The 19,528-nt window shown below is 50.3% G+C and overlaps 1 protein-coding gene across 3 annotated transcripts in view; it reads right to left on the bottom strand.

The window, feature by feature from the left end:
• Positions 1-19,528, bottom strand: part of Ogdh (oxoglutarate dehydrogenase) — a 73,187-nt gene that overhangs the window by 9,501 nt on the left and 44,158 nt on the right. For all 3 annotated transcript variants that reach the window (XM_004630367.2, XM_023714478.1, XM_023714477.1), the window contains exons 5-10: positions 16,970-17,085; positions 13,017-13,171; positions 12,685-12,831; positions 12,202-12,292; positions 11,838-12,017; positions 7,162-7,290 (exon numbers count right to left, since the gene is read on the bottom strand). In XM_004630367.2, the coding sequence (XP_004630424.1) occupies positions 7,162-7,290; positions 11,838-12,017; positions 12,202-12,292; positions 12,685-12,831; positions 13,017-13,171; positions 16,970-17,085 (818 nt within the window). The remainder of the gene's footprint in view (positions 1-7,161; positions 7,291-11,837; positions 12,018-12,201; positions 12,293-12,684; positions 12,832-13,016; positions 13,172-16,969; positions 17,086-19,528) is intronic.

A 19,528-nucleotide genomic window follows, 5' to 3' on the forward strand; every position in this document is an offset into this window, starting at 1 on the left:
ATAAATTCAACAGAGAATAGAGAAGAGACAGTATAAAAATTAAAGTTACCTGTAATTCTACAGGCTACAGCAGAAATACTGTGATCTTTCCCTTTCCAGATAATTTTTGTATGTGTATTATGTAGGGCATATGCTTGGGACCTTATTTCTATAATTTTGTACTTTTATTCATTTTATATGGTGAATATTTTTTTCTTTGAAAAGAAAATAAAGGGCCAGCTAGATAGCTCAGCAGATTAAAACACCTGTTTAGGCAGATGCAGGGGCCAGGGGTTCAATCCCTGGCCTGCCCTGCCGGCCCCACCCCCAGGGTGTGCTGAGAGGGTGACTGAGACTGGGCATGGTGGCACATGCCTGTAATCCCAGCACTTGGAAGGCTAAAAAATAGGAAGGATCACTACAACTTTGATCTGTGTAGTGAGACCCTGTACTAAATACATAAAAAATAAAAGAAAAAATATAAAAGCTTTCCTAAGATTCCCCTCCATTTGGATATACCAAAATGTCACTACATGTTCATAATTTTATGACCTGCATTTAAATCTTGTTTTTTAGTACTGGGGATTAAACTCAAGGCCTTCACACTGAGCTGCACCTTCAGTTCCCCATTCCCTTTTAATTTTACTGAAAAAAAAAAAAAATTTACATTTTTTGGGGGGGTACCTGGGCTCAAACTCAGGACCCTGTGCTCGCCTGGCAGGCGCTTATGCCACTGAACCATCTCCCCTGCCCCCCTTTGAATTTTAAGACAAGGTCTCATTAAGCTCCCTAGGCTACAGGCATGTGTCCCCTTGCCCATCTATTAAAACTTTTATAAACTATTTCAAATATAAAGTTGATAACATTAATAACCACATTCCCATCACCTAACACGAGGAAATCTGAACAGTTAACCTACACAGGCTTCTGGGCCTTGTTACTTTTTTTCTTTTTTTGCTTTCTTAAGATAAGGGCTCACACTAACCAATGTTCTGGGCTTGATCTCGTTGTGACCTCCCCCCTTTCCTAAATGCTGGGATTACAGGCGTGCACCACCCTGCCTGGCTTTTTTTTTTTTTTTTTTGAGGAACCAGGGATTGAACTCAGTCCCTTGCACTTGCCAGGGAAGCGCTTATTCCACTGAGCTATCTCCCCAGCCCCAATGCCTGGCTCTTGTTATACATTTTTACTGGAGCCTGGGCCAGGGTCTTCTTCCCTTAAAAAAAAAATCACAGGACATTTCAGTCTTGCTACTTGTTTTTCCTGTGTCTACAAACTGTATCTTCTTGGGCTTTTTATAGTTGCCTTTTAAATTTTGTCCCGACTTTACATGTGAAACTGGGAGAGGCTGAGAAGGCTCCCTGTCTCTGCCCACCTTCCCAGAGGGCCTGTCTGCCCTTGCTTTGCCACACCACGGTCATCACAGGCACTGTTCAGGCCCGGCCCCCTCTCCCTGCCTCCTACAGTGCAGCTCGGCCCGCAGCGCTTAACATCCACTAACACCGTTCTCCGGCCGCAGCCCACACACCACCAACGGCCCGTGCTCACTGGATGATACTGCCACCGGGCACTGCCTTATCTAGAATATCTCTGTTTTAAAGCACACGCCGTGTGCCTTGCGTTACCCTCTACACACTGCAAATCTTCTGCCACTGGTTTTTGTTCAACATCCCTATTAGAAGGCGTGCACACTGAAACACAGCTCTGCTCCCCTTAGTACAGCTTGAGTCACGCTACCAGTACGCACCTCATGCACTGACCAGATCTGCTGGTAGACATCTAGCTCATTTCCAATTTGCGGTTAATACAAAAACATGTAGTACAAGTTTTTGCCTGCAAGCACTGGGTTTAGGTGCAGTTTTTCCTAGGAAGGGAAAACAGGAGCGACACAATTCTTTCCAATTATCATCAAAATGCTCGAGAGTGGTTTTCTACTAAGACTTCTAGTAACAGCCTAAATTTCCTATTTACTATATTGTGACTACTTCTCCAGGACAGTAAACATTTTAATGGTTATGTAATATTCCATTCCAAAACTTTCTCTAACTTTATGCAAGAATACTGAGAATCTGGGGCTGGGGAAACAGCTCAGTGGCATAAGTGCCTGCCTGGCAAGTATAAGGTCCTGAGTTTGATCCCCAGTACTGAAAACCAAACAAACAAAAAAACCCCTGTGTCTGATGGGTTTTTAGACAAGATTTCTCCAAGGAAAATTGCTAGGTTTGCCTTGAGAGAAGAGCCTCTGCAAAGCAGCTTCCGACCGTCAGTCGTCCTGCTCCTGCACCACCTCCTTCGCAGAAAGTCAGGCGGGGAGACGATACTAACAGGCTGGGGTGGGTGGAGCTCAGCCGAGAGCACTGTCCTAGTCTGTCTGAGGCCCTGAGTTCCATCCCCAGTACTACCAGGGAAAAGAAAGAAAAAAATATTAACAAAACTGCTCTTTGGAGAGGTTCTAAGAATTCTGTATCTCAAAATGCTTGCAAATCACCTTCCTTCTCACACTGGCAAAAGACAAGTCCAGAAATAGTCACACGCTGACGAGCACACTATGAAATGGAGTGTGGCCCTCCAAGGAGCCTGGACTGCCTCAGGTACACAGGGTCGTAGTCCTTGGGGTGGCGGCGGCAGCCGAGTCCGCCTTCACCCCAGGGATTACTGGAGCCTCATGCGAGCCGCCCCCGTGTCAGGAACCACACAGGCACGATGGAGGGGCACCCCACACGTGCAGGTACTTAGCAGCCCCTCAGTATACCTGTGGGAATGTTAGGCGATGGATACTCAGTGGAAGTGCCAGGCCAGGGCCCTGAAAGCATCCCCACCTCACGATGGCCCATTCACTAGTTTTCCAAGACGCCTGGGGAGCAGGAGGAGCTCTGGCACTCCCACTGTGGGTCTGCCTCTCATTCCACTGAAATCTGCTTCCCCTAACAGCCGCGCGCTGGGCCTGACCCTCTCCTCAGGTCTTCGACGTATCACGGGCACCTGAAAGCAGCTCTCTGGCACCGTGCCCACCCAGCTCCTGCGTCTCTTCTTACATCGTTTCTGGACACTGCAGCATCCTGAGATGTAGCCTCATTGAAGTTCAAATGAAATGCTTGTCTTTAAGCAAAGTTGAACAAATCCAAAGTCCTGCCCTTTATTTGTATGGTATTTTTCAAAAAAACTTTAAATGTTCTCTACTACGAAGACAACAATATGCAATGTATTAATTATTATAACTGTCCTAGTAACCTGTTTTTTTAAATTTTTATTTATTTGAGAGAGAGAGAGAGAGAGAGAGAGAGAGAGAGAGAGAGAGAGAGAGTGTGTGGCCAGCTCAGCCCACCAAGGGGCGGGGCTGGCTGGCATGTGGTGCTGGGGGATTGAACCACAGTCCCTGATGCCTTGCCTAAGCTTGTTCCAAGTAGGTGCTTTAGACCACTGAGCCATCTCTCCAGCCCCCTTTTTTTTTTTTTAATTTTTATTTATTTGAGAGAGAGAGAGAGTACTAACCTGTTTTGAAAATGTCTCAATGCTATTTCTTTCTCAATAAAATTAATTTTAAAAAACCGTTAAATGTTCTATTTATATTGCAGAGAAGGAGGGGCTCCAATCCATGATGTATAAAGCGAGAAAGAAGACTAAACCCAAAGCAAGAAAAATGAAATCAAAGAAGTAGGAAACAGGAAGTGCAGTGAGACCAAGCTGCTCCCAGGGAGAAAGAAGACCAGCTACAGCCACACTGACCGGGAAGACGGAGATGCCAACGCACCCAGCCAGGAACGAGAGGAGGGGTACTCTACAGATCCCACACACCCCAACAAGGGGCTGTCACAGACTTTATGCCCATAAATCCTACAACCAAAGAAAACGGACTTCAGATTTCCAAAAAAACAGAAGTTACCAGAGCTCACTCAAGAACATACCAATAACCTGAAATAGTCCTGTGGGTAATAAAGAAACTGAACTTGTGGTTAAAAAAAGCCCCCACAGGGCTTTATGCTGCCACAGATGGTGGAGCTGTGCTCTTCTCAGCCCTCTTGGAAGGCACTCAAAGGTCAAACCACACCCAGGAGAAGGCAATTAGCTAAGGGTCTCAGTTCCCAGAATGCTCTCTTCCTTGTGCATCCAGCCCACTGAGGAGCAGAACAGTAGAGGAACAAGCAACACGGGCCCACCAACAGGTCACAGGATGGACTAGGGAAAAGGCAACCAGACGAAAGCAACTGCTCAGTTCCAACTGTGCAGCACAAAAACCTGGCCTAGCCTCATCTTAGAGCAAAGGCCTCCTTGGGCCCAGACTGATGACAATTAGGTCCTTAGACCCTGTGACCCTTTGGTGGTCTGAGGTGGTGTCTGAGGAGTTTGGACTTGGACAACTGCCCAGCAGGCTGAGGCCACCAGGGAGCAGTTCTTCCCCTACCTGGATAAAGACAAAAATCTCACCAAGAAACTGGAGACACAGAACCAACTGAGCAGCTTAGAAATGAAAACAGAACCATACAAAGGTACTGTACAGCACAGCAGAGAATTAGCGAGACACCATCTCACTAAGCAAGGTTAGGATGTCTACTGTATGTGCACTTTTGGGAAGGTGCTGGGACGGAGCCCAAGCCTCACATATGCCGGGCAAGTGCCCTACCGCTGAGCTGTGTCCTCAGCCCCATAGTATCTGGATCTTGCCACGAGAAAAATTGAAGGAAAACAAAGCTCAGTAGTGTGTTTTGCTGCTTTTAGGCCTTGCTCTTCTTGGTGATCTCCAACATGGTCCTCACATTAGGCCCTGAGGGAAGGGATACTATGCCCTGGCCCAGGAAGGTGAGCCACTGGGTCTCTGCTCCTTCATTTTCTTTTTTTGTGTGTGTGCAGGGTCTCACTACACAGCTTGGATTTATAGTGATCCTCCTGATTTCTGCCTCTCTAGTGCTGGGATTATAGACGTGTGCCACCACGCCCAGACTCCATTGCAGCTCTGCATACCCAGGGGCAGGGCCGACACGGCACGTGGTGCCAGAGATCAAACCCCGGCCCCTGTGCTTACCTAAGCAAGCGCTTCGTCTCCTGACCTATACCACTGGCCCTTGCTCCTTCATTTTCTGTTCTGTAAACTGACAACAATGTTACCCTCTGTAGGGGTAACCAACTCAGGAATTAAATTAACCAATATGAAGTCCCTGATTTACCGTTCTGATTGTAGCTTAGTAACTGGTGGCTTTTTTTTTTTTGCAGAACCGGGGATTGAACTCAGGACCTTGCGCTTGCCAGGGAAGCGCTTATTCTACTGAGCCATCTCCCCGGCCCCACTGGTGGCTTTTTAACAGATGGTATTTTACCCATTAATGTTCTTCCCCTTTGATTCAGTGTTTTTTATTTATTTATTTTTTTGATGGAACTGGGGATTGAACTCAGGTCCTTGTGCTTGCCAGGGAAGCATTTATTCTACTGAGCCATCTCTCCCGCCCGATTCAGTGTCTTTTAAAAGACAGGGTCTTGCTGTGTAGTTCAGACTAGCCCTGAGCTTGCTTATGTTGTCCAGGATGGCCTCAAACTCATGGTGATCCTCTTGCCTCAGCCTCCTAAGTGCTAGGGTTACAGGTGTGTGCCACCATGCCTAGCTCAGACTTTCCTATTATTTCCTATTATTTGAGGATTTTTTTTTTTTTTTTTTTTTTTGTCAGGCTGTCTGAAAGGCAGGTCTGATAAAGCAGGGGGAGCTGGGGATCGAACCGCGGTATCCTGCACCTGACTGCGTTTCCTATTTTCAAGGCTTACTGCACAGCCCTGGTCATCCTGCCTCAGCCTTCTGAGGAGCTGGGATTATAGGCAAGTGTCACCATGCCCAGCGATATCACACCTTTTAAACTCTAAGTCCTGGGGCCGGGAGATCAGGGGCGTGAGTTTAATCCCCAGTTCTGCCAAAAACAAAAACAAAACTCTAAGTCCTTTGGTGTTTACTACAGGATGCCACATATGCTTACATGATTTGAAGATTTTCCCTCTCTCACTACTCACTGGGATCCCACCTCTTCCTCAGTGCTCTTCTACTCATTTCCACACTTGGAAACAAACTGTCTTCACGCTGACCTGGCACCTGCTCCCTTCCTCAGTCCCTCTGGTGCCTCCGGTCTCAACTGGAAAGTGCCCTCCGTGGGACCCACCGACTGCAGCTCTCCCCCACGCTAGCCACCCTTGCCTGTCCAGGCCTCTGCAGACACGAAGCCCCATCCTGGCCTCAGTCCCTGCACCTGAACAGGTGGCTACTTGACCAAGCTTGTCTCCACTCAGCTCCAGTTCTCTGAGAACCAGCTGCTCACGGCCCACCATCCAGTCGCCTCAGTACCATCAATGGTCTATGTGGTGTTCCCTCCTTTCCTCTCTGTCTTGGGGATGCAACATGCTAGGCATGTGCTCTACCCGAGCTATGCTCCCAGGACCCCATGCTAGGTTTTTGGCTTTTTTTTTTTTTTGTATTTTGTGCAGGGTCTCACTATGCAGAGCTTGAACTCTTAGTGATCCTCTTGTTTTCAGCCTCCCCAGCCCACATCATTAAATAGAGTGAAAAATAACTGCTGGGGTCCCAATCTTAAATAATGGCTTTTTAAAATAATATAAGTAAAATTTCCTTTTTTTGTGTGGTACTGGGCAATGAACTCACAGCCTCAGGTTTGCCAGGCAGGCACTCGCCACTGAGCTATCTCCCTGGCCCTGTTGTCCAATTTTTTTTTTTTTTTAGTGGAACCGGGGATTGAACTCAGGCCCTTGAGCTTGCCAGGGAAGCACTTATTCTACTGAGCCATCTCCCCGCCCCCCCCTTTTTTTTGGTCCAAATTTTTAACAAAAGACACCTTTTAGGGCTGGGGAGATGGCCCAGAGGCATAAACACCTGCCTGGCAAGTGTAAGGTTCTGCATTCAATCCCCGGTACTAGAAAAACAAAACAAAACAAAACAAAACAAAACAAAACAAAACACCTTTTAATAATTAGGAAACAGGGCTGGTGAGATGGCTCAGTGGTCTAAAGCACCTACTTACAACAAGCTTAACAAAGCACAGAGACCAGGGTTCAATCCCCCAGCACCACATGCCAGCCAGCCCCGCCCCCTGATGGGCTGAGCTGCCCCCCCCAAATAAATAAATAAAGCAATGGATTTAAAAAAAAAAAAAAAAATCAGGAAACAGTGATTGAGAGGACCTTGGGAATTACCTGGTTGTTGACCACAACATGCACAGTGCCATGGGTTGTGTAGGATGGCAGGTCACTCAGGTGGAAGGTCTCGTAAACAATGCCCTGCCCAGCGAAGGCAGCATCTCCGTGCAGAAGGATGGACATTACCTGCAAAGGAGGCCCCAGGTTGAAAACATCTGGCTCCCAAGTTCATAAGGTCAGAGGAGGGAATGGGTTGTAGTTTTTCAAAAATAACATTTTGAGATAATTTATTCTTTAAATTAAAAATATTTTTTAAAATGTATTTAGTACAGGGTCTCACTACATAGATCAGACCTGTAGTGATTCTGTTTTTAGCCTCCCAAGTGCTGGGACTACAGGCGCGTGCCTCTACGCCTAGTCTCAATCGCTGTTTCAGCGTACCTGGGGGCAGGGCTGGCACACCATGCCAGGGATTGAACCCAGTCCCTGTAGTCTCCCTGAGCTCTGTCTAAGCAGGTGCTTTAGTCCACTGAGCTACCTGGCCAGCCCTCATTTTGAAATAATTTAGAATTTAGAAGGTAGGAGAGTACAAAAGACCCCAACCCCCCTCTAGCCTGAGCTGCTAAGATCTTGGTGGATCTGCTTGACCCCCACCATCCTGCCACCAACAGCTCCCATTGCAGCCTCTTCGCACCCAAAACATCACACGCGCTCCAGGCCCCCATCTGGTGGGCTGACTGGTCCCCTGGCAGGCTACTGTCCACAACGCTCCCCAAACACTACTGTCTTGGCAGTTTTTTTTTTAAACCAGGAATCAAACTCAGGACCTTGTACTTGCTGTGCTGCTGAGCTGCATCCCTGGCCCCTTCCTGGCGTATTTTATGAGAAACTTGTTCCTCCCTAATCTGTCCCTTAACCATGCACCTGAGCCTGCTCCTTCGGCAAGGACAGAAGGCAGTGGTTGATTTCCATTATGCCTATGCTTAGGAGCTGGGAGACTACAAGGAACAGTGTTCCCTTCCTATCTGTACCACTCATTTGTGTTAATCTGCACTCGGGTTCCTAAGTGACTTGACAGCTAGCATGCAACAGCAGCTGCTTGCTCTGGGCAAATGTCCTCCTGGGCACCTCCCTCTGTTCTGGCCCAGCTCCTCTAAGGGGAGGGGACTTTAGGACCTATTGCTCTATACTGGGTCACCTGCCTGTGAGCTAGAAAAGCTGGGTGCACACAGTTTATTTCTGTATCTGTAAAATAAACCTGAGTTCAGTTAACCCTCCTAATTTCCAATCCAATGCTTTTGCTCAGTTGTCTCCTCCCACCTGACAACCCTTCCTCCAGTGGCTGGGCACTTTACCCTGGCGGCCTGCAGCACTCACCCAAGTGCTCTGCGCTTTCCCAGCCCCTGCCTCTCCCAGTCTGCTCCAGCCAGGCCTCTCCAGAGGGCAGGACTGGGCAATACACTCAAACCACAGGATGTTCAAGCTCAGGAGGGCCTGGGCAGGCTGTGGAGACAGGGGAGTGGAGGCTGCCTGGCAGCTGTCTCAGGGCAAACTCCTTCCCTGGGGACCTCGGTCCTCTTTACAGGCTCTGAGCTGAGCTTTCAAGGCCCACACACAAGAAGGGGTCACCTGCTTTCTTCAAAGTCCTCTGATCTAAACCTGACTCATTTCAAGAGTGCTTTCAGGGCCAGGGAGATGGCCAGTAGAATTAGCGCTTGCCTGGCCAAGTGCAAGGGCCTGAGCTCAATCCCTGGTTTCACAAAAAAAAAAAAAAAAAAAAAAAGTTTTCACTGAAGAGACTATGGGTGGGCCAGGGAGATGGCTCAGTGAATAAGCACTTCCCTGGCAAGCTCAAGGGACTGAGTTCAATCCCCGGTTCTGCCACCAGAAAAAAAAAAAAGTCTATGGGAATTTGGCCAGCAAGGTGACATGTGACTTGTGACACAACCCCTCATGCTGTGCTGCTTATGGAGCTTTGGACCTGTACCTCCTGAGTTTCCATGGTCAGCCTGGCCCCCAGTCCTGTGCCAAGGCTTCTTGCATGCAAGGGAAGGCCTAGCACTCGCCCTTCAGGGACAAAATCAACGATTTTTAAATACAAAATGGCACGTGTCCTCCCTCTCAGCTGTGAAGGACACTTGGAAGGTAGCCGGACAATGCACACAGTGTCCAGCTTGCTCAGGGGCCCCCGGAGGGCTGTGCAGCTCTGCCACAATGCCCAGACTGTTCTCTCGTTGCGAGTGAGCTGCTGGCATCGAGTCACTGCCATTCCACTTGCTCTAGCTCCCCACAGAGCTTTCTTCCTGCACAGACTTCTCTTAGTCTCTTCTGCGGCCAGGGCACCTGGGGCCAGGCTCTCTGACATCACAGTGCACTGCCGTGGGTGCGTGGGTGGCTGCCAGTTGGCCCGCGTGGCTTCTCCCTGGTCTGGAAGCCAGGCTCGCTAGTGCACAGTTGGCTGCTACACTGCGCAATTGCTCCTGTGCACACACGTCCCCAGGGTCCCTTACATGAGTCTAATCTGACTTTCCCACACACAAGGCTCTGTGAACTAGTGCATAACTTTCCATGAACACTAAGGTTAAGTAACATGCACACCAGCTTCCTGGGTGCTAGGGTTAGCAGAAGTAATTCCTGAGGGAACGGGAAGCAGCAGAGAAAACAGGCAGCTCAAGACCTGCAGGGCCACTCCCTACCACACAGGGCTGGAGGCTCAGACTCTGCATGCACATCTGTGACCCAACAGTGGCTAGTGGTCCTTCCTGACCTAGCAGCTTACAAAAGAACTGGCTTATGTGGACATGGGGTGGTTTTAAATATCCTCTGAGGGCTGGGGAGATAGCTCAGCAGTCTAAGCACCTGCCTGGCAAGTACAAGGACCCAAGTTTGATCCCCAGTACCACATGCCATGCTGGCCCTAGAACCCCAGGCACACTGTGCCAGCCCTGAAACTGGGCACGGTGGGGCACACCTGTAATCCCAGCGCTGGGGAGGCTGAGACAGGAGGATCACTACGAGTCCAAGTTGCATAGTGAGACCCTGTACCAAATAAATAAATGAATGAACAAATGTTTAATATCCTCCACCACCTCTATTAGTGCACTACTCTTCAGGGCATTCCCAATGTTGTAAGCAAGGACTGGTCAAGTGGGCTTTTCTCCTTATTTATGAATGCAGAAGTCACTCAAAGCTTTCTGAATCTAGTTCTACAGCTTGGCCCCAATGCCTCAGCAAGCACATTTGCAAGGTAAGGGAAATGTCAGGGGCCCTGGGTGCCCGTGTGGTCTCCTCACTCAGTGCCCCCTCGCCCCCAGCAGACACAGGGCCGGAGGTTGCCCAACACAACTGAGGCCTCTGGGACTACTTGGAGTTTCTGTGTGCCACTCAGGCTGAGCCTGAGGCCATGGAGTAAACTCCATTCCTATGACAGCAAGTATCCTCAACGAGGAACCACTTCTTCTGGCTGCCAAAGACACCTCCGCCTACCCCGTCGCCTCCAGCTATGCCACCACGCACCAAGTGGATCTACAGTATTTTAAACCACAGAGCCTCTCAAGCTAAGCATTGGTTCCAGTCCACCAAAGACCTGCCCTCCTCCCTTCAAGGCCTCCAGAGGGGTTTGCGAAGGGCCTTCCTTCTCCACCCACCTGAAGCCTGGCCTCTCTCCAATTTAAATGAACAATGGCCTGCTGTGTTAAGAGGTGTGCCCGCCCTGCAGTCCAAGCCTGGGGATGTTTCCTCTGAAGTCTTCACACTGTTCCCAGCACCTTATACTGTGCTATTCTTTCTCCAAACAGAAATGTTCCCTCAGGAACAGGCTAGTGGGACCCAGCTCATAAACCAATGTGTTCCCCACAGGTATTATAAATACTTCATTTTTTGATTATTTGGTTTTTAAGTCATCATAAAGGTTTTTTTGTTCTTTTTAGACAGGGTTTCACTACATAGCTGAGGCAGGCCTTGAACTCCCTATGGAGCCTAGGCTGCCCGTGAACTCTCTGTGAACTTTCTATCAGCTTCTTGAGTGCTGAGTGGGTTAGGTCATCATTAATAAAAACGGCAGACTCCGTTATGAACAGAATCCTAATGGAGGTAAAGTAAGGGCAGATGGTTTTGATCTGCTGAGTTTCTACATATGCACAGGCAAGCCATCATTACTCAGCATTCCCTGTCACACCTAAGAATGCCGTGGTAGGATTCCAGCCACTCTTGGGCCTGTGTCCACCTCCGAGTGGGCTCCTGCCCCAACCCAGCAGCATCTCTTCTGATGTCTCCGTCCCACTTTTCTCCTCCAGGCTCACTCACACCATCTCCCAGCAGACTCCTGCTCATCAGCGAGAGCCTCTGCAGTCATCAAGGGTAATGAATGGCTGACGGACGCGGAAACCGGAACCAGTTCCCATTCCTGTTCTAGTGATTTCAGCTCAGGAGTTGCATGTCTGGATGGCACTGCTTTAACCCTGCTACCCTTTCAGAGTTGGTTTAAAATATATATACTCTGTGCATATATTTTGAGATAAGGTCTTACTAAGTTACTCATTTGCCTAGGGTAGGCTTGAATTTGTGATCCCTCTTCCTCGAACTTCCAGAGTGCTGGGATTACAGTCGTGTGCCATCAACTGAGCAGGCCTACCCAGCTTTGAAACCCACAACCATGATGTCCGAGATGTGCCCAGGGCTGCAAGCAGGGGGCATGGTGGAGCAGGGGGTTGCAGGCCTTTCTGGGGCCTCACCTTCTTGCCCTCAGTGTCCCCACAGTAGAACTGCTCAGCTTTGGTCTTGCCCATTACCACAGGGTCAGCAGCCTCCAAGTGGGATGGGTTTGCCACCAAGGACAGGGTGATGTTCCTGTCGGTCACTCGGTTGATCCTGCGGTGATACATGCCCAGGTGGTACTTCATGTCTCCGGAGCCCTATGGCACAAACAGCGAGTCTGACGCTGGCAGGAAACACTCCCTACACCTCCTTCCTCAAGGTTGCCGGCCCAGAGCACAAGGAGAGGTCCCCAGGGAGGGATGTGGTACTGGTGGGAGGAGGAGATGAGCTGTTCTAAGAGGCTCCTGCACTACACAGCTCCACACAGGGGCCCCATCTCACCTCATCTGCTGCCTCCAACTTTGAGTCGAACTGACAGAAAATCTGCTCCAGCTCCTTCCTGATGACATTCGCTAGCACATTGAGTCGTCCCCTGGGACACAGGGCGAGGAGAATGGATCCACAGGGCACAGCTGCTCCATACCCTGCTCTCACCAAGGACATGGCTTCTCTGGGCTTGCAGCTCAGAAACGGCTAAGCCCCAGAGCTACGGTGGGCACCATGGCCCTGGACACACCCGTGCAAGACTGCTGGGTAGAAAACATACACATACCACCATCCTGGCCCTCTAACTCCCCAGCGTCAGAGCAGCCTGGCCTCTGAGTCAGACCCGGCAAAGGAAGCAGGGTTCAATCTTTGTACAAGTTAGCATCAAGCCAACACCAGTCTGAACCATGTGTGGCTCTGGCCGTGAGAAAGGGGGACTCTGGCCACCCTGAAAAGCAAGATGCCCCCCAACAGCTGATGCCTGCACACCACACGCACCTGTGGGGCATGCCCATGATCACGTAGTCGATCCCATTCTCACTGGACTTGTCAATGATGGTCTTGAGGGCAGGGATCAGCACCTCACAGCCTTCTAGACCAAAGCGCTTCTCAGAGGACCACTTCCGCTGCAGGAAGTCCTCAAACCTGGAAGGGTTTCAAGCACCTTAAAGAGCAATGTCCCCTGTCTTAATGGCAGACTTTGCTAAGGGCCAAGAGCGTGCTTTGGCGGCTGCCTCTGTTCACGGGGCCATCTTTCTATAGCCTGCACCCCACTGATGGCCAGAGATCACCTGGAAGCCTAAGTTCTGTGGCCCTAGCCAGTCCCATACCTGGTGGACCGCACGAGCCTGGCCAGCAGGGTCCGCTTCTCCTCATTGGTGAACTGCATGATCCCAGGTGTCTCGAACTTCTGCCGGATCCACTGGCACTGCTCCAAGTCATTGATGAACATGAACTCCACTCCAATGTGCTGGCAGTAGGCTATCTGTCCCCCACAAACAAGGGGACACGGGGGTCATTGACGGCATGAACTGCACCTCCATGAGCTGGCAGCAGCCAGCTATCCCCCTTCCACTGGCAAAGAATGCTGAAGAGGACAGGCTGGCTATGGGGGAGCAATTTCCTTCTCCAGCACACCCAGCGAGCCTCTGAGAAAGCAGAGGTGGTGTGGGCCAGGCTGAGGCCTGGTTAGGAGGTGCTCCCTGGGCACCCAGTGACTGCATACCGAGAACCTTGCAGGCCTGCTGATCAGGCCAGGAAACACCCAGCTCTGCCAGCTTGATACTGTGGGGGAGGAGGCACACACCATGGCTGCCCTAAACAGGCAGGCTGTGCCTGTGCCAGAGACTAGTCCCACGTGCTGGTGTTTTCACGCCTGACTCCTCTCAGCACCTTCACGGCTACACAAGTACGTGACTGTGTATATGACAAGGAACAGTCTGGAACAGACCAGATGTGCTCCAAACCATGTCTGCACACGGAAGTGTGCGACCCCTCTGCAGGGGCAGAAGCTCCTGGAAGGGCAGGCCAGGTGGGGGAGGAAACGCATTTTGGCTGCCCAGGGCCAGTGCTCCTACAGAAGCCCCCCGCCTCTCCTGAGCCCCTGTAAGCAGAGAGCAGCAAGCAGATTGCCACCTGCTACAGTGAGGGGTGCCAGAGAAGAGGGCCTGCCCTCTGCTTGCTGCTGTGCCCATGCCAGCGGACAGCAGAACTGCCCTGGAGTACTGCTTGGGCACCTCTTTTCTCCCTTTCAAAACAGCAGGTGACAAGACTTTTATTACTGAAGAATTAAGTTCAGAGGAAACTGCTAGGCTTAAAAAAAAAAAAAAAAAAAAAAATCAGTTTCTTAGCATCACTTAGTCATTAACATGGGGGTGGTTTCTTGGCTCCTCTACTGAAAAAAGATAAGGAGCCAAGAAGTGGTACTTCCTTTTTCTCCAGAGCTACAAGGTGAGTGCCTTGTCATGGGACGGAGCACATCAGTCCTGCCTGACTGCATCACACACCCCCCCGCCCCTGGCCGTGGTGGGGGGCTGTGTGCGTGCGTGTGTGTGCGTGTGTGTGCGTATGCATGTCAAGCTGTGGCAGGCACTGGGTCCAGGTACTGGGTGGGCGGAGGGGAAGGCAGCCCGTGGAGGTGCTGTGAGCTATCTGCCCCTTTACACGCAGGAGTGAGGGGATTAGGACAAGGCGGGCCCAGGCTGGAGGCTGTCAGCACTCCCACCCTGATTTTGCTCCTGGGAAGGAAGGTGCTGAAAGATGCTGGGAGAAGAGCAAGGCAAGGCTTATCTGGGGTCCAGGCTCCAGGGAAGGGAGCGCCTCTTGGAGCAGCCATCTTGTGTCTGGCTGTCATGCTGACAGTACCAGGTAAGCAGGAAAGACACCAGGAAGTAGGTGTGACACAAGGGTGGACAAGTCACCTGGGGACAGGGCCCCTTGGAGGAGGACTAGGCTACACAGGACACAGCCTGTGGTGTCTAGGTGGGAGGAGAACTTCGGCTCAGCACCAGCCAGCAGAAAAAGGATGTGAGCCACTTACCATTCCATGATCTACTTAAAAAGCCTTAATAATTTAAGTTTTCCTAGAATGAATAAGTGAGATACGTGTTCTTGTCTTTTTTTTTTTTTTTTTTTCCAGAACCGGGGATTGAACTCAGACCCCTGCGCTTGCCAGGGAAGAGCTTATTTTACTGAGCCATCTCCCTGGCCTCCCTGTGTTCCTGTCTTATTTGAATCACTATACCAAACACATTCTCTTTTCAATAATAAAAAAGCTATAGTGCAAATGGCCCACAGTTCCCAGCGGCTTGTAGCTCCCAGGGTGAACATAGGTGCAGAGAGCATGGCTGGCGTGGGGACAGTAGGGCAGAGGGGACAGGAAGAACTCAGAGGAACCCTGGCCACCCCCTCCTGAGGCTGGCACAGCTTGCAAGTGAGGAAGGACAGGAATGAAGCAGCTCCAAGTGGAGATGCTGGCAAGGTCATGAGATGCTTGTCACAAACCACAGAAGGTGCTTCATCTGTCACCCAACCTTGCAGGCCACTCTTGGCCAACTATGCAACCTCTCACAAGAACATATGAAACCACAACACATTCACCAAAGCGGAGGCCAACCACGGGGTGGTGGGAGGATTCTGTGCTGGGGAGTCATGCTGACTAATGTCCAGTTGTGGCAGGAGCGTGGGGACCATCCTGCCCAGTGGTGTGCAACATGGGCTTGTCGGGTCACCGAATCCACTGATGGGCTCCAAATGAGTGTTTGTTTGTTCAGCAGCACCGAGTCACAGCAACAACCAACACTGAGCCCAAGCCCTCCTCAAACTCATCCTGCCCCATGAAACAGCACTGCTACCAGCCTCTCCCAGGTAGACGTGACGATGTGCCCAGGTGGAAGGCCAGGACACAGGCAGCCTGACGCATGCCAGACTTGGCTGCAGTCTAACGCGCTGGGAGGAGTTCCCAGTGGGGCATGTACTCACCAAGTCCAGGAACAAGAGACCAAGAAAACTAAGGGTAAGACAAATGAAGGGAGACAGAAAGAACAAGAACTAGCGCCTGCTGCCTCAGCACCTGTCCATGTGGGGAGATGACTTCAGGCCTGTCCCCTAGGGTAGAGGGGACTAGTCTCTCCAGAGAGCCTCATGCATCTGAAATAAACTCCTAGGATCTGACAACACAGAATTGTTTTTCTTCTTTGGCTATAGGACAATTGGGGCCAGGGAGATGGCTCAGGGGAATAAGCGCTTCCCCGACAAGTGCAAGGGCCTGAGTTTAATCCCTGGTTCCGCCAAAAAAATAAAAGATAAAAAAATAAAAATAAAAATATAGGACAATTAACAAAACCTAGTCTTAAGGGCATCTTACTTATGCAAGCTCCTGATAAATCTCCCTCCCTTTTCTTTTCTTTTCTTTTCTTTTTTTGTTCCTCGAATGCCTTCAGGGCACTTTTGGCCAGCGGGAGAGGTGTGAGGTTCGAACTCCAGCAACCTGAGGCTGACAGCTTTGTGGAAGCAGCCACTTAAAGGCCTGAGCTAGGGCCAGGCCCCTCCCTCCCTTTTCTTTTGTACTTAGGACAGGGTACCCAGGGTGTACAGGGTCTTACTGCATAGATCGGACTCCTAGTGATTCTTTTTTTTGCTCCAAATGCCTTCAAGGCATGACTGGCTGTCTTGTGTTGTGGGGATCGAACCACAGCAACCTGAGCCTGACTGCTTTGTTGAAGCAGCCTCCTAGTGATTCTTGCAGAATGGGGGATTGAACTCAGACTATGCACTTGCCAGGGAAATGCTTATTCCATTGAGCCATCTCCCCAGGCCCCTAGTGATGCTTCTGTTTACAGCCTCCCAAGTCTGGGACTACAGGCACGGGCCACCATGCCCAGTCTCAATGGCTGTCTCAGTGTCCCCGGTGGGGGTGGGGTGGGGGTGGGGGTGGGAGCTGGAACGGCAGGCCTGGGGATTGAACTCCCGGCTCCTGCGTCTGCCTAAGCAGGTGCTATTTTTGTCTGAGACAGGGTCCTGCTATGCAGTTCAGGCTGGCCTTGAGCTCACACTGTACCCCAGGCTGGTCTCAAACTTGCAACAATCCTGCCTCAGCCTCTTGAGTGTTGGGATTATAGACATGTACACTATGTCTGACTTTTTTTTTTTTTTTAAAAAAAAAACATTTTCAGACAGGTCATTGTGCAGTGCAGGCTGGCCTTGAGCCTGTGGAGATACTTATCTGCCACCCCTGGCCTTTTAAATCCACTAGATTTGTCTAGATGCCAGGTCATGTTCCTACCTCTAAGCGACGGATGATCTCTCGCAGAGGCAGCGCTGACTCCTGTCCCCCGATGAAGGTGGTGGTGGGCAGGTGGAAGACCTTGTCCAGATCCGACTCATCGAGGCCATAGAACCCTGCAGGTGGATGGCGAGGGAGGGCACAGCCAGCCAGGGACCGCAGTTTACGGGGAGGGGAAGGGATGCCCCGGGGGAGCAGAAAGAAAAAAAACGATATAAAAAAGCCCTGACATATACAAAAGTATCTTACAGCCTGAAATTTTATCAATAAATGGGAGCTGAGACCATTACTGGGTGTCAATAAACCAGAATTAAGCTCCTATTATGCATGTATTAGTCTAATGCATCAATTATTTATAATTACAGACAACTTATTTCAAGATCCCAAAGATAAAAACCAATTTTGAGGTGAGAAGAGGGGGTCATGAGAAGGCACTTTGTAAGTCAATCACACAGCAAATAAAGAGTTAAGAAGGAAAGCAGAGTAGGAAGTGAGAAGTGGATAGAGAAGAGCGGATCAATGAGTTATGTAACAATCATATGTGTATGCACTGACCAAGCACTGGGGACAACGTGAGGGAGAAGCAGCCGCGGCCACAGTGCAGGGCCCACACAGGCAGCAGAGGAGGGGAACAGCTGGCCTGGGGTTATAGCCTCCACTCCTGAAGACCCCAGGTCAGGGAGCCCAGCAGGCTGCACCTGGCCCACCGCTTGGTCGGGAGAGGACACCTCCTCTCCTCTGTAAAAAGCCGTCTAAGTCGAAAGACATAAAGAGCAGCCCCCAAGGACAGACTCTTTCTAGAACTGTGTGCCTGTTGGCTCCCTTTCCAACTCATTAGTAAAGAGAAGATGGGTTCTTTTTCCAGTTTGGCTTCCACTCTGAAAGGATCTACAGACCTGGGCAGGCAAAGTGTGTGAGTCACCAACACAGCCTCTCTCCCTCGGGGTCCAGGGACCAAGTGAAGCAGGAAACAAGCAGCCTGCAGTCTCCACATCCGCCTAGAAGCTGTGCCTCCCAACCTCCCACACAGCTACAGGATTAGCACAGGACTTGGCAAACTTCACCTTCCACTCGGTGAAAATGCCATTTCCAGGCTTCAGCTCCAGACAGATTCAAGTGGTCTTAGGTGACCCCGGAGTCTCAGGTGATTCTGATTAATTTGGGGAGCTACCACCTTTGAGTATCTAATACATTAGTGCAGTTTTAAAATCTTAAAATCCTAGAATCCAACTTTCTCAAGCCCTTTCTGCTTTAATAAAGCAAGAGCAACTTGGCCTCTTCACGTGGAGGTGGCGAGGGCAGCAGTGACCCAGCTGTCCCCTGGTTCTTTATCAGCCATGCGGCTCTGCAGTCACAGTTAGAGGGATATACACAGGCCCTCAGTGTTTGTGGAGGAAAAGAAAAGTCATTTTTGGGAAATTTTCCCTAGCTTATCTGAAAACTCAGGCCAGGAGCAGATCCCAGGGCCAGAGCACCCAATAGCACACATTTTCTTAAGAACATGATTTGGACTGTGAAATCAGTGGGTCAGATGCACCCCCTCCAGATGAGGGATGTGCGTGCTGTGCCCTCTCGGCATGCACAACCCACTGACAGCCTACACTCGAACACCCTCAGCCTCAGACATTAAACACCAAGAGGCCCACACTACGAAGGTGGAGGACACCATGCTCTTCATGTTCCCTCAACAAGTGCAAACAACAACTGAGGTGACACATGAAAGCAAATACATGGTGGGCACCTGAAATTCCAGCACTCTGCAAGTTTGAGGTGGGAGGATCACAAGGTCGAGTCTGGCTTGGGCAACTTAACAAGACAATCTCAAAATAAAAAATGGGCTGGGGGTGTGTGGCTCAGTGTGAAAACCCTGGGTTCAATCCCACTACTATAAAGAGAAAACAAAAAGAGAACAAACACGATGGATGCCCCTGAAAGGTGAAAAGAAGGCAGAACAGCCAGGGAGATCCCGGGGCTACCTCTGCTCTAGCACCCCTGACCTGGAGCAGGAAAAGGAGCAAATAACAAACATCCCACAAAAGCTGTTCTCCACCAAGCACAGCTGAGTAAGACAGGCAACTTTTAGGTGAGTGCAGTGGTACAGCAGCCAGAACTGCAATTTCACCCAGTCCCGGGCTCCACCCCAAGTCTTCAGCAAGCCCTAAGAGGGAGCCTGAGACCGGAGGAGCTGGCCCCACAGCTCCCAGCTACACAAACAGGGCGGCACCCTCCTCTTCCACCAGGGAGGCCCAGAGGAGGTCACACAAAGTTTACCTCAGATCCCGAGGCCTTGCCATCATACCCCACAACACAGCCTTGACGCTCCTTTCAGTTTTAATTTAAAAAAAAAACCCCACTGGTACTGAGAACCGGACTATCTCAGGTGGAACAAGATTAGACAGCAACATCACAGTGGCAGGATGCTGGAATTACCTACAACGTCAATAGTGCCATCACTAAGCAGTTTCGGTGAATGACTACAGATACGACAGAGGCAAAACCAAAACAAAACACCAAAACAAGTCACAAAATAGAATCAGGAACACTGAAGTTGTAAAGGAA

This window comes from Octodon degus, unplaced genomic scaffold, assembly GCF_000260255.1.
Source record: "Octodon degus isolate 3935 unplaced genomic scaffold, OctDeg1.0 scaffold00035, whole genome shotgun sequence".
Lineage (NCBI taxonomy): Eukaryota > Metazoa > Chordata > Mammalia > Rodentia > Octodontidae > Octodon > Octodon degus.